This window comes from Ursus arctos, unplaced genomic scaffold, assembly GCF_023065955.2.
Source record: "Ursus arctos isolate Adak ecotype North America unplaced genomic scaffold, UrsArc2.0 scaffold_34, whole genome shotgun sequence".
Classification (NCBI taxonomy): Eukaryota; Metazoa; Chordata; class Mammalia; order Carnivora; family Ursidae; genus Ursus; species Ursus arctos.
In genome coordinates this window covers 680,890-693,679 of record NW_026623030.1, presented here as the reverse complement: position 1 = coordinate 693,679, position 12,790 = coordinate 680,890, and the positions used below count along the sequence as shown (strand labels likewise).

At 43.3% G+C, this 12,790-nt stretch overlaps 1 gene segment (V, D, J or C); it reads right to left on the bottom strand.

Moving 5' to 3' along the window:
- Positions 1-11,951: 11,951 nt before the first annotated feature.
- Positions 11,952-12,567, bottom strand: LOC113248742 (immunoglobulin lambda variable 1-40-like). The segment is given in 2 exon segments: positions 11,952-12,373; positions 12,486-12,567. Coding segments are annotated over 2 exon segments (483 nt in total).
- Positions 12,568-12,790: the final 223 nt, after the last annotated feature.

The window sequence follows — 12,790 nt, the reverse complement described above, 5'->3', positions numbered from 1 at the left end:
CCCTCCTAGAATCTGTCCTCCCAGCACACAAACGCAAGTCTGCAGGAGCTCTGATAAGGGAGTCTGGGTGTGGCATTGACCTCAGAGCAAAAATGGCAAACATGCCTGAAGTTCCAAGAGGGGAGGAGTGACAACTGCAGATGCTCTGACAGGGCTTCAGTGACAGAGTTTATGTATTAATCACCACTTAGCCAACCATGCATTTTAAATGGGTGTATGTTCCTTCATACAAAATTCCTCTCACTAAGATTGATTTAAACTCAATGACAATGTTATTATGAAAATGCAGGTACTAGTATTGGTTGAGACCTGTTTTGTGACCCAGTATGTGGTCTATTCTGAAGAAAGTTCCACGTGCATTCGAAAAGAATGAGTATTCTGTTGTTCTGGGTTGTAGTGTTCTGTATATATCTATGAGGTCCATCTGTTCTAGTATGTCATTCAAAGCTCTTGTTTCTTTGTTGATTTTCTGCTTAGGTGAACTATCTATTGCTGAGATGGAGTGTTGAGCTCCCCTACTATTAACGTATTATTACCTATATGTCTCTTTATTCTGGTTAAGAGTTGGCTTGTGTATCTAGCTGCTCCCCTGTTGGGGGCATAGATATTTATTATAGGGACATTTCTCTCCTTTGTGCTCTAACATGGCCAGCTGCCCCCGGTTCCCGCACACACTCCCGAGCTCCCAGTTTCAGTCTAGTTCAAGTGTGTGCTCTGGAACTCTTGTTTTCAGTTCAGACATGTGCGCTCCTGAGCTAATTCTGTTACTTCTTTCATAGAACCAAGTCCATGTGTTTTTTCTTAGAATAATTAATATTTTATTTTATTTTTAAAAATTTTTAATAATATTTTTATTATATTATATTAGTCACCATACAGTACATCCCTGGTTTTTTATGTAAAAGTCCATGATTCATTACTTGCATAAAACACCCAGTGCACCATGCAATACATGCCCTCCTTACTACCCATCACCAGCCTATCCCATTCCCCACCCCACTCCCCTCTGAAGCCCTCAGTTTGTTTCTCAGAGTCCATAACCTCTCATGCTTCATTCCCCCTTCTGATTACAATCCTTTCTTCTTCCCTTTCTTCTCCTACCAATCTTCCTACTTCTTATGTTCCATAAATGAGTGAAACCATATGATAATTGTCTTTCTCTGCTTGACCTAATTCCCTTAGCATTATCTCCTCCAGTGCCGTCCATGTTGCAGCAAATGTTGAGTAATTGTTCTTTTTGATAGCTGAGTAATATTCCATTGTATATATGGACCACATCTTCTTAATCCAGTCATCTGTTGAAGGGCATCTCGGCTCCTTCCACGATTTAGCTATTGTGGACAATGCTGCTATGTACATTGGGGTGCATATGGCTCATCTCTTCACTACGTCTGTAACTTTGGGGTAAATACCCATTAGTGCAATGGCTGGATCATAGGGTAGCTCAATTTTTAACTTTTTAAGGGACCTCCACACTGTTTTCCAGAGTGGCTGTACCAACTTGCATTCCCACCAACAGTGTAAAAGGGATCTCCTTTCTCCACATCCTCTCCAACAATTGCTGTTTCTTGCCTTGTCAATTTTTGCCATTCTAACTCATGTAAGGTGGTATCTCAGTGTGCTTTGATTTGAATTTCCCTGATGGCTAATGATTTTGAACATTTTTTCATGTGTCTGTTAGCCATTTGTATGTCTTCATTGGAAAAGTGTCTGTTCATATCTTCTGCCCATTTTATGATTTGTTTATTTGTTTCTCATATATTGAGTTGGAGAAGTTCTTTGTAGATCTTGGATACCAGTCTTTTATCTGTAGTATCATTGGCAAATATATTCTCCCATTCCGTGGGTTGGCTCTTAGTTTTTTGTTTTTTGTTTTTTTACTGTTTCCTTGGCTGTGCAGAAGCTTTTTATCTTGATGAAGTCCCACAAGTTCATTTTATCTTTTGTTTTTCTTGCCTTTGGAGATGTGTCGTGAAAAAGGTTGCTGTGGCCAATGTCATAAAGGTTGCTGCCTATGCTCTCCTCTAGGATTTTGATGGATTCCTGTCTCACATTGAGGTATTTCATCCATTTGGAGTTTATCTTTGTGTATGGTGTGAGAGAGTGGTCAAGTTTCATTCTTTCCCATGTAGCTGACCAATTTTCCCAGTACTAGAAGTCCTCGCAACAGCAATCACACAACAAAAAGGGATAAAAGGTATCCAAATCAGCAAGAAGAAGTCAAACTGTCTCTCTTGGCAGATGACATGGTACTCTACATGGAAAACCCAACAGAATCCGCTCCCAAACTACTAGAAATTATAGAGCAATTCAGTAATGTGGCAGGATACAATATCAATGCTCAGAAATCAATTGCATTTCTATACACGAATAATGAGACTGAAGAAAGAGAAATTAGGGAATCCATCCCATTTACAATAGCACCAAAAATCATACGTTATCTCGGAATTAACTTCACCAGAGATGTAAAGGATCTATATTCTAGAAACTACAAATCACTCTTGAAAGACATTGAAGAAGACACAAAAAGATGGGAAAATATTCCATGCTCATGGATCGGAAGAATTAACATAGTTAAAATGTCCATGCTACCCAGAGCAATCTACACTTTCAATGCTATCCCGATCAAAATACCAATGACATTTTTCAAAGAACTGGAACAAACAGCCCTTAAATTTGTGTGGAACCAGAAAAGGCCCCGAATTGCCAAGGAATTGTTGAAAAGGGAAAACAAAGCTGGGGGCATCATAATGCCGGATTTCGAGCTGTACTACAAAGCTGTGATCACAAAGACAGCATGGTACTGGCACAAAAACAGACACATAGACCAATGGAACAGAATAGAAAACCCAGAAATGGACCCTCGGCTCTTTGGGCAACTAATCTTTGATAAAGCAGGAAAAAACATCCAGTGGAATAAAGACAGTCTCTCCTCCCCATCAATCTAAGCAGAGAAAGAGAGGAATCCTAGTCTTAGCGGATCACATTGGAAAGATGGACACACCCCAGGAGAGATGAATGAGGCACATGCTAATGAACCACTTGACAGAAAAATGGGGCTAGGGAGTCTCACTTCTATTGGTGCCCCTATCACATTCTCTCCAGCTCTAAGGGCTGAGCCATTCTGAGCCCATGAGAAGTCCTGGCTGCACTCTCCCATTGATTTGAATCACTCCATAAACACCACTACTCACATAGAGCATATAGTGATAGTTGGCCGCATCCCCAGGCTGAGCTCCAATGATGATAAGGGTGGTTTTGCCCTCTGTGGCAGAGATGGGTCCAGAGAAGCGATCAGGAACCTCAGAGGGATAGTTTTTATGTGGTAGGTAAGGGAGTAGGGAACCCATCCTGGGGTCTGCTATACCAGCCAGGGCAGTTACTGGTAGAGACTTACCCAAACCTAGGAGCACAAGTGAGTATGACCATCCATCTTAGAGACACTGCCAGTGATGGCTCCTGGGTCACCACAATCTGACAATCTTCCCCTAAAACCAAAGGAGAGACAAGTGCTGTTACGGGAGACAAGAGTCACCCTGAGACACTGTTTTTATGTGTCCCACCACAGTTGCAGAGTCCCTTCATCTGACCTGAGCCTCTAGTGAAGAACCTGAGAAGAAAGACAGTCCAGGCCATGGTGAGGACCCTTACAGGACATGGCATTCTCAGGTTCCTGATTTTGAGTGGAGTGTCCTTGGGAGCTTTTCATGCACTCAAACCCGTTAGAAGGAGAAGGTATTTTATGCAAATCAGCTTTCTCTCTCTCCCTGTCCCAGTGTCGCCATGGTGTCCCCTGGGAGAAATCATGAATGAAACAGGTGCTAGGACCTCACCCAGACCAATACCTATAGGGTACTGGGACACTGAGTCATGGGGTGTGGTCCTTCACCAAATGAGCTCCCCCAGAACTCTGGTGACCTCGGAATCAAGTTTCTTTTCTGGAAAGCCTGAAAGCTGAATGAGGAGATGTGTGTGTTCTCCACCTCCTGGTCCTTCTAGTTCATCCCAGTTTGTCGCCATGCCTGGAAATTTTCCCTTCTCGGTAAAATTCCTGATTATGCCCTTTGTAGGAGATTAGTGGCCCTCTTCTCTCCAGTCATAAATCCAATGGTAAATCGCAGAGTCCTATGTGGGTGTGTGAAGGGACAGGGTCTCCTACTGACACAGTCCTTGAAACGGTCTCCAGCAACATCAGTGGGAGGACCAATGCTGGGGTCCACATGCAGAGCTGCACTGTCAGCCTCAGAATGCCAGCTGTCTTCCACTCTCAGAAGCCATCAATAGTCTGGAGTCACTTCAAAGTACCTGCAGTGTTTCAGAATAAAAGTAATAACCTCACTGATAAATTAGGACACTCCTTCCAACATCAGATGATAAATTAGGAAAACATGAGACTCATAATAAGAAATAAAAATGATACAGTGTCTGAATCAGTTGGAGGGAATATTATGAATCATTTAACCCCCTTTCCTGAACAGTGTCCTATGGAAAAAAGGGAACTGGAAGAGTAGGTCAGAGTATTAGAACTGAGGAGGTGGAAGAGGGAGAGAAGGAGCAGGAAGATAACATTTCTCCAGTTATCTTTGAAGTTCAGCCACAAAGTCAGTGTTCATCAAAGTGGGAAATAAAATATGATTTTATTTTCATTTCAGAATTCTTGGTATATTGTGTGTTTCATGTAATCCATGGGGTTACTGTTTACATTTCTCATTGTGTTTGAGAGCTCAACTCATATCACACAAAGATTCCTCATCAATTATTTTATGCCTGTCGAACAAAGGATTCTTTGATACAGTGGAGTAAAGTTTGTTGTGTTATGTGCATCCAATTTGAAAATAAGGAGGATCTAGAAGTTGAGAGAAAAAGGAAGAATTACAAAAAGAATGGAAATATGTGAGTAACAGAGTATCACCTTCTGTTAAGTCAGTATAAAATATAGAAATAAACGACCAATAATAACCCATTTAGAAACAATAACTAAAATCATGACAGTGTGAGAGCTATGGCGTTTATTATATATTTCTTTGTGAATAAATTGTGTTATCACACTAATCAGCCAGGATCCCTGACCTCTGGAGGGAGGCCTGAGCCAACTCTATAGAGAAGCGCCCCCCTGGTGGCCCTTGGATGGGGCTGCTAGACCAGAAAAGTGCTCTCTCTGAGTTGTGTTTTCATCTCTCAGTACACTGTCCACCAGGGGCTAGAAAATCAGTGAATCTCATACCAGTATGTCCATGACTTTGTGTTCCTCTCCCACAGTATGTCAGGGCAGCAGCTCTGGAATCTCACATGCTCTCTCTGCTCAGGTCCTCTGACACATGGCTCAGTGCGTCGTCCTTTCTTCTTTCCCCAAGGTCTGTGTTCACATTATCCAGTGATTTCAGTCACCTCATCTCAGCCCCATTCCTCTCTGGATCAAGGTGAATGTCTTTCTGTATAACATGGATTCTACTTATGTGAATCAGCTGTATTCATAGGGTGTTATGCCTTCTGGCTTTCCTTTTATTGTTTTCCTAGAATCAGAAAATGAATTTGTGGGGCGCCTGTGTGGCTCAGTTGGTTAAACATCTACCTTCAGCTCAGGTCATGATCCTAGGGTCCTGTGATGGAGCCATGCATGGAGATCCCTGCTCAGTGGGGAGCCTGCTTCTCACTCTGCTTCTGCACCTCTCTCTGCTTGTGTGATCTCCCTCTCTGTCAAATAAATGAATAGAATCTTTAAGAAAAAGAAAATTAATCTGTGCTACTTTCTCTCTCCCAGGCTTCTAAATAATGCATAGATAGATAGATAGATATAGATAGATATATATATCATAGTATATGATTTATACTATACAATATACAAATTTTAATATACAATATATAATAGACATAAACATATACATATACATAAACATATAATAAAATACATATATTTACATATAATGTATTATGTTTTGTTTGACACCTACATATTATTACAGTACCTATATTTTGTACATACATAAGTATATGATGCATTTAATATGAGTTTATATGTTTATAAATTTTATGTAATAAAATTTTATAATATGTAACGTTTGTTAATAGATTATTCGTTATATATAAGTATAAATATAAATATGAATTTTATTTTCTTCTAACATAGACGCAGTTATCACGGATGATGGAATAGTACAGTCTGATTTAGGCCTCTAAAGCAGGGCTTGAAGCAATAATGTGACAGAAACAAAAGGGTGGCTATCACTCTGGCAGATGATGGGAGCAAAGCAGCACAAATGACTCCCCTCTGCATTTTTCTCTCAGCCCTGAAGGAATTCCCCTTCTATGAGGGTAGGTGAGGGGAGGAATCAGGAAAGGACAGAGAAGCCCCAGAGCTCTACTCCTTCAGGACTAATTGTTGGCATTCCCATCTTGCCTTCCAGGGGTTTCTTGTTCTAGACCCAGGTAACACTACAGGTGATATTTTTTTCAATATGCAAATTAGTCCAAGAGTAGGATTTTCTGTCCCTGCCTGAACACCAGCCTGAAGACTGTCTCTACGGGCATGGAGGATGGTATGTGACAGGAGAATGTGAGTCAGAGGTGATCACTCATGTGGCTCCAGCAGCCCCTGTGCTGCACAATCACACTTCAGTGAGGACCCTGCCTGCCAAGTGTGCAAGAATTATTGTGTTTTCCTACTTGGTCTGGGCCATAAATCAGCTCTCACAGAACCAGTGCCACAGAGCCCCCTCCTGGACTCAGATGCTTAGTCCACCAGCCCCTCTGACACTACCCAGCCCTACTGGAATTGTGTCCAGACTGTGCAACTTGGTAATGCTAATGTCACTCCCCAGGGCAGTAGAATGAGGAGGTGCCCTCTGGTGTTTGGGGCTGAGACTTTTATTCAAGTCACTAATGGCCTCCAGACTGTTAAATACATGAAGAACTGCACAGTGCTTATATTACCAGATATTTCAGGATTACCTGACACTGGAGTTTTCTTCCTCCAGGTTCTGGAGGTCAACCAGTCTACTATCATTTTGAAGAAGTAAAGGCCTTAACATTCTCAGAATACGGAGGTGGTTCATACCTCATCATGATTCTAGGTGGACTTGTCTTTCAGTGTGGTCTTTGTTGTTTTCTTGTTGGTTATAGATTCTCCTGTCAGGTCCTCAGCCCTCACTGCAAGGGCATTTCAGCCTACGTTGTCTCTGACAATATAAGGCCATCAGGGAAATTGTGTCTTCTGCTCTATCCTACTTCACAGGGTTCAAATTTTCCTTAACTGTTAGCCTGAGAGTCTTATTTATTTGACCCTCTGATATATTTAATATGTTTTTAGACTAGATTTGTAATTTTACTTAGTATGATGGTTGATATAAAGAGAACATTACTATGAATGGAGCCCTCTTCCCTTCTGAAGGGTTCTTCCTTCAAGGCCCTTTAAGCACATTGGACCCTAACCAAGAAGTTTTGTTCAGAGCTCCATGGAATTCACTTATTTAAGCCCTTTTCAGCATTCATTTCTAGTTTTCAGTTTACAAGTCTTTTCCTACTTCATAAGTTCATTCCTAAAGTTTTTATTCCTTTTGATGTTATCCTAAATGGAATCGCTTTTTTCTTTTTAATACCTTTTGAGCTTCTTCATTGTTGGCATAGAGAAAACCACCTAATTGTTGTAGGGAATTAATACTTGAACTCCTGCAGGAGATACTAGATAGATACCGTTTAGGGTTGATGATAGAGTTTTTTCACTATTTTGGAACAGTAGTAAAAGGTAATGGGGTAGGAGGGAAAAGTAAAGGGAAGCTATGCAGCCATGACCATGAAATGACCAATCTCACAGTGTAGACTGTGCATAGGAGGAGGTAAATAATTAAACAGAACATGTGCTGCCTCCACTACACATGGGGAAAATAGAAATGCTAAAGCTTTTCTTCTTTTCCAGTTTGAGAAGTACCTCGTTTATGTGCTCCAGAACGTATGTAGTCATTTGTGAAACATGTATTTCACAAGGACCAAGTATTCTCTGATTGCTGCAGATGAGGGAGTAATAGTAATGGCTGGTAAGGAGCCACCTCTCTATACCTAACCCAGTGGCTCTGTCAAGACAGAGAGGAGATTCCTGTTTCCAAATCTCTGCTCCCTCAGGGTGTGGACCCCGGAAGAGAACAACGATCTCCCCCCAGTAGCCCCTCTCTGCTGATTGATGAGATCCCACTCCCTCCTCCAGCCTCCAGCATCTCCCCCATCTCCTCCCTAGACCCTGATTGAATTCTTTGGGATCAATGATATCTAGGGAGAATGCTGCAAGCTTTGACACCCACTTTGGGCTGTGGGATTATTTAGAGGTGAAGATAATTACTCTTCTTTACTTTTATATATCAATCAGAATTGTGCAGTTAGTAACCTATACGTTTCTGATTATAAATTATTTCCAGGTAATTATACTTTTATTTTAGTGATTCATATGCTCCACTACTGAGACATTTTCAATTATAATTTAAGAAGTTACAAAATTCATTCAGTATTGATTCTCTATACTAGGAGCCAAATATTCATAAAGTGCAAATTTTGAATTATAAGATAGTATTTGAAATGTATGTTAATATCTAAAATACATAGGAGTCAGAGGGATATGATATATGTACACACAAAAGTTCAGGGATGTTCACCAGAGGGTAATTCATGTTGAAGGAGAAGGGGGCCATCTGACTGAATCCTTAGGTCAGGAATTTGCCAAAGACCATCAGTCCTCCCCTAGCTGTGTGGGTCTGGCCCACCTCTGTGCTCCCCCTGTAAGGAAGGACCTGAATGAGGACATTTGTGAAGATACATGGGCCTTCAACAGAACATTGGTTCCCTTGGGTTGATGTATCTTCTCCGTATGAGGTCATTGTTTATTTCCATACATCCACCCCACATACAAGTCTCAATTCTGCTCTGGTCTTGGACAATGGTACGTATTAGAAGGAGAAGTTGGGGACAGAATTATGAAGGTACATAGAAAAATGTGGTGCAGGGTAAGGCATTCTCTGTTTCAGCTGAGGAAAGAGGAGAGGGGTCCTTCATGGAATCCCAAGTGAAGGTGGGATTTGCTCCCTATCCTCTCAGAGTTCCAGGTGATTAGAATGAGGGGCAAAAGTCAATTAACAGACGGGCAGGAGCACAAATGTTTGAGGATGCCCCGGAGAGAGAAAAGGTGAAGCAAAGGAGTGCCGGGTGAGGGAGGACCATCTATGGCAGAGAGAGAGACTCCTCTGCCTGGATCACTGCTGGTTCCCCGCACAGAGCCCCTCCCCTACCCTGGGGAGCTGTCTGAGGAGCACGCAGAGTGTAGTGGAGTGAACGTCTGAGGGTGAGAGGAAGCTGGGCAGGCAGAGAGAACCTGTGAGAAGATTGATCCAGTCACAGCTCAGGTCGCTCTCAGGTAGAGAAGTCTCTGTGCGCCGAGTGACTTCTCATCTGTCACTAACTTTGCACTCTCCAATTTGAGAGAGTTCCACCTCCTCAATCCTCTCAGGACACCCCACAGACCTTCTTCCCATCAGAAGAGCCCTGTTCCCACTTGCTGTAGTTGACATTTGGTCACCTGGACAGGGACGTTAATTGTGCTGACTTTGATAGTTCCTGCCCTTCACATGTCCAAGTTGGAAGCAGATGGCAGTACTGGAATCCCACATGGGGTGGGGCTGGGTGGGCCCAACGTCCTGCAAGTGAGGGCAGGGACTCCTCTGTGAGACTATGACAGCACAGTCTCCTGAGCACCACAGTGGGGTTGTGGCTCCTTCTTTCCCTGTTTTTGGGAATAGTCATTCATGCCAATGTGGGCCTGCCATTCCCCGTGTCCGTTCCCTCAATCATGCTGGGCTGGCGATGGTTCTAGTCACAGGATGAAGGAAGAGATGACCTAGGTTTCCCCATGGGCTGAGGGAGCCACATCATTCAGTTTCTCCAGGGCTGGGGTCATTGTTCCCAGTACCACTGCAACAGGCTCAGGCTCTTCCCATCTGTGAATGGGGTGGGCATCAGTCTCTGCTCTCTTGTCGGGCACCCAGAGCCCCCTGGTACCTCCATAATCACAACCTGCAGTTAAATCTAATTGGTGCTTGGAAATCTGGTTTTTGAATGACAGAATAGAACAAACCACCTAATAACTTTCGAATGAAAATGGATAATACACAAATATGCAAATGAGAAATGACTGGTGAATAAAAATAAGAAAGGGAAAAAAGCATAATATTAACCTGTATTTTAATATTAAATAAAAATCTTACTTTATTATGAAGAAAAATTTTTCCATTAAAAATGAATTAACAGACCAATTTCCTTAGGAAAAAATAGACAATGTTATTAGGAACTACTCCTCAAAAAGCATAAGATGCTTTAGTGTCACAAGAACTACTAACAAGTCTTCAGACACCACAGTTCCATAGGTTTGCTTCATATATATAGGTTGTGAAAACAATGAAAAACCATAGAAAATTTAAATTCTTATAAAAAGAAATGTAACATTGTTACATACACTTGATACATAAAATACAGAAAAGGAAAACTGCAAATATTATGAAATACTGATATAAATGTTCTAAATAAAATGTCAACGTGAGATTCCATTATCAGATTAATATGGTCCTACACTGTGACCATAGTGATTTATTGCAGATATAGGGTGGGATTCCATATTGATAAATGTTCTAAGATAAGATATCATATTAATAAATCGCTGTGAAAATAGCATAATCTCACTAGACCTTGAAAGATCCTTTGACTAAATTGAAACCAAAACCCTAATAAAACCCACATAAAATAGAAACAGAAAGAGACACTCATCCTGTGATAACACACTATCTCCCACACATGTAGAACTCATTCCCACAGCCAAGAAATTAGCTAATGGGGTGGCTGGAGGGAGGACATTTCTACAAGTTCAGGAACAGGGAAATATGACCTAAATGTTATTATTCAACATCTTTCTGCAAGTGTTAGACAATGCAAGCGAACAGGAAAAAATACTGGTTGGATCTCAGCATTGATAGTAATGGACATGGAGTTATTTCAGAAGATCCAAATACGTGATTCAGCCATAGATACTCAGGGCTCATGCAGCAGCGGCAGAAGAAATTACCCCAATGTGCAAAAGGAACAGATATTCCTACAGAAGGCTAAAAAGAAGATTACATAGGTCTGAAAACTTCTGGAAACAGGTAAATGACCTAGGAGGGGGAGTGCTCAGAAGCCAGGAGTGAGATCAGCAGAGTGAGCCTGCCATCCCCAGTCCGTTAACCTCAGTGCAAAGAGAATCTGTCCCAACGTGATGGGGGAGATGAACCTTCTGTGTCTTGTGAGATCCTTTGCCTAGGAAGGGGCTGCAGTGAGTGTCTTTGAGGACAGACGGAAGGAGGGGCCCTCACTCCTCGGTGGTGCCCCTGCATGGACCTAGACCCATGGTGGCAGCAGCAGGAACAGCAGAAGCAAGAAGCCTGAGTGGCTGCTGGGACCTCACCCTCCCAGAAGATGAGAAAGGGATTTTGGTCTCAGCTTAAGGCCCTGGGATTCTGTGTGAGCCTTGAAATTCTGTCACAGGAGGGACAGGGAGGAACGGCCTCCTCTTCAGACCTCAGCCCAGTGATGGTCTAGGAGCCAGAGCTGCCAGACATGGAACCAGAAAATGGATCAGGGCCCCCAGGGGGTGTAATCATCAAAATAGTTGAAGATTTGTTTGCCATTCATGGCATCCGTTGGTACCAGGACACATTTTGGACAGTCCCAACGTGTCCTGACTCAGAGCTGGATTCTGTGTCCCTGTTTCTGCCCTGACCTGTCATGGACTCTGCCTCAAGGTAGCTGCCCCTGGCACTTGGGAATTTGTGCTCAATTTGAGGAACTCACACAATAAATTGCTCCCAGGGACCGGTTTCAAGGAGAAATTTAAGAGAATGTGGAAAGACTTTGCAAACAACATTGAAGTGGGTCTCAGATTCAGTTTATATCAAACAAAGCAGCAGATGACTTGGCCAGAGTCGAGATGCACAGGCAGCCCCATTAATGTTGGGGCAGCCGGTTTTTGTCTCACTTCCCCCACAGGGCTGGAGCACTGTGTGAGCACCCTGACTAACATCAATGGACTGGCAGTAATAAGCAGCCTCATCCTCAGCCTGGAGCCCGGTGATGGTCAGCGAGCCTGAGTTGCCAGACTTGGAGCCAGAAAATCGGTCAGGGACACCTGACGGTCTTTTGTCATTATCATAGATGAGGAGTTTAGGGGACTTTCCTGGCAGCTGTTGGTACCAGCTCACAACAACAATTCCGATGCTGAAGCCGCTCCCAGTGCAGGAGATGGTGACCTTCTGGCCCAGTGCCCCAGACACGGAAGGCGGCTGAGTCAGCACAGACTGGGCCCAGGACCCTGCAAGGGGGAGAGACACAGAGAGGGTGAGGCTGGGGTCTAGAGACAAGAGGAGGAATCAGGTCCCACTTAACCTCCCAGGACCCCTTCCCCTCTCCCTGCATCAAGTCACCTGTGCAGTGAGCGAGGAGGGCGAGGAGGAGAGGACACCAGGCCATGGTGGAAGTCATCATAGATCTTGCCTTCTGTGGCCCCACAACTGAACAGAGCCTCCCCTAATCTCTCCCTTGCCCTTTTCATCCTCTGAGAGAGGGAGGGACCAAACATGCAAATGAGACCCCAGCTCCCTGAACCCTCACTGACTTGGTCAGGTCCCTCTGTCTGAGAATGTCAGGGGTGTGGGAAGGGGAGGGGTTGTGTGGGACCAGGGGGTGGGGAGGTCACAGCTGTGGGCCCTGAAAAGAGGGCATGGGCAGC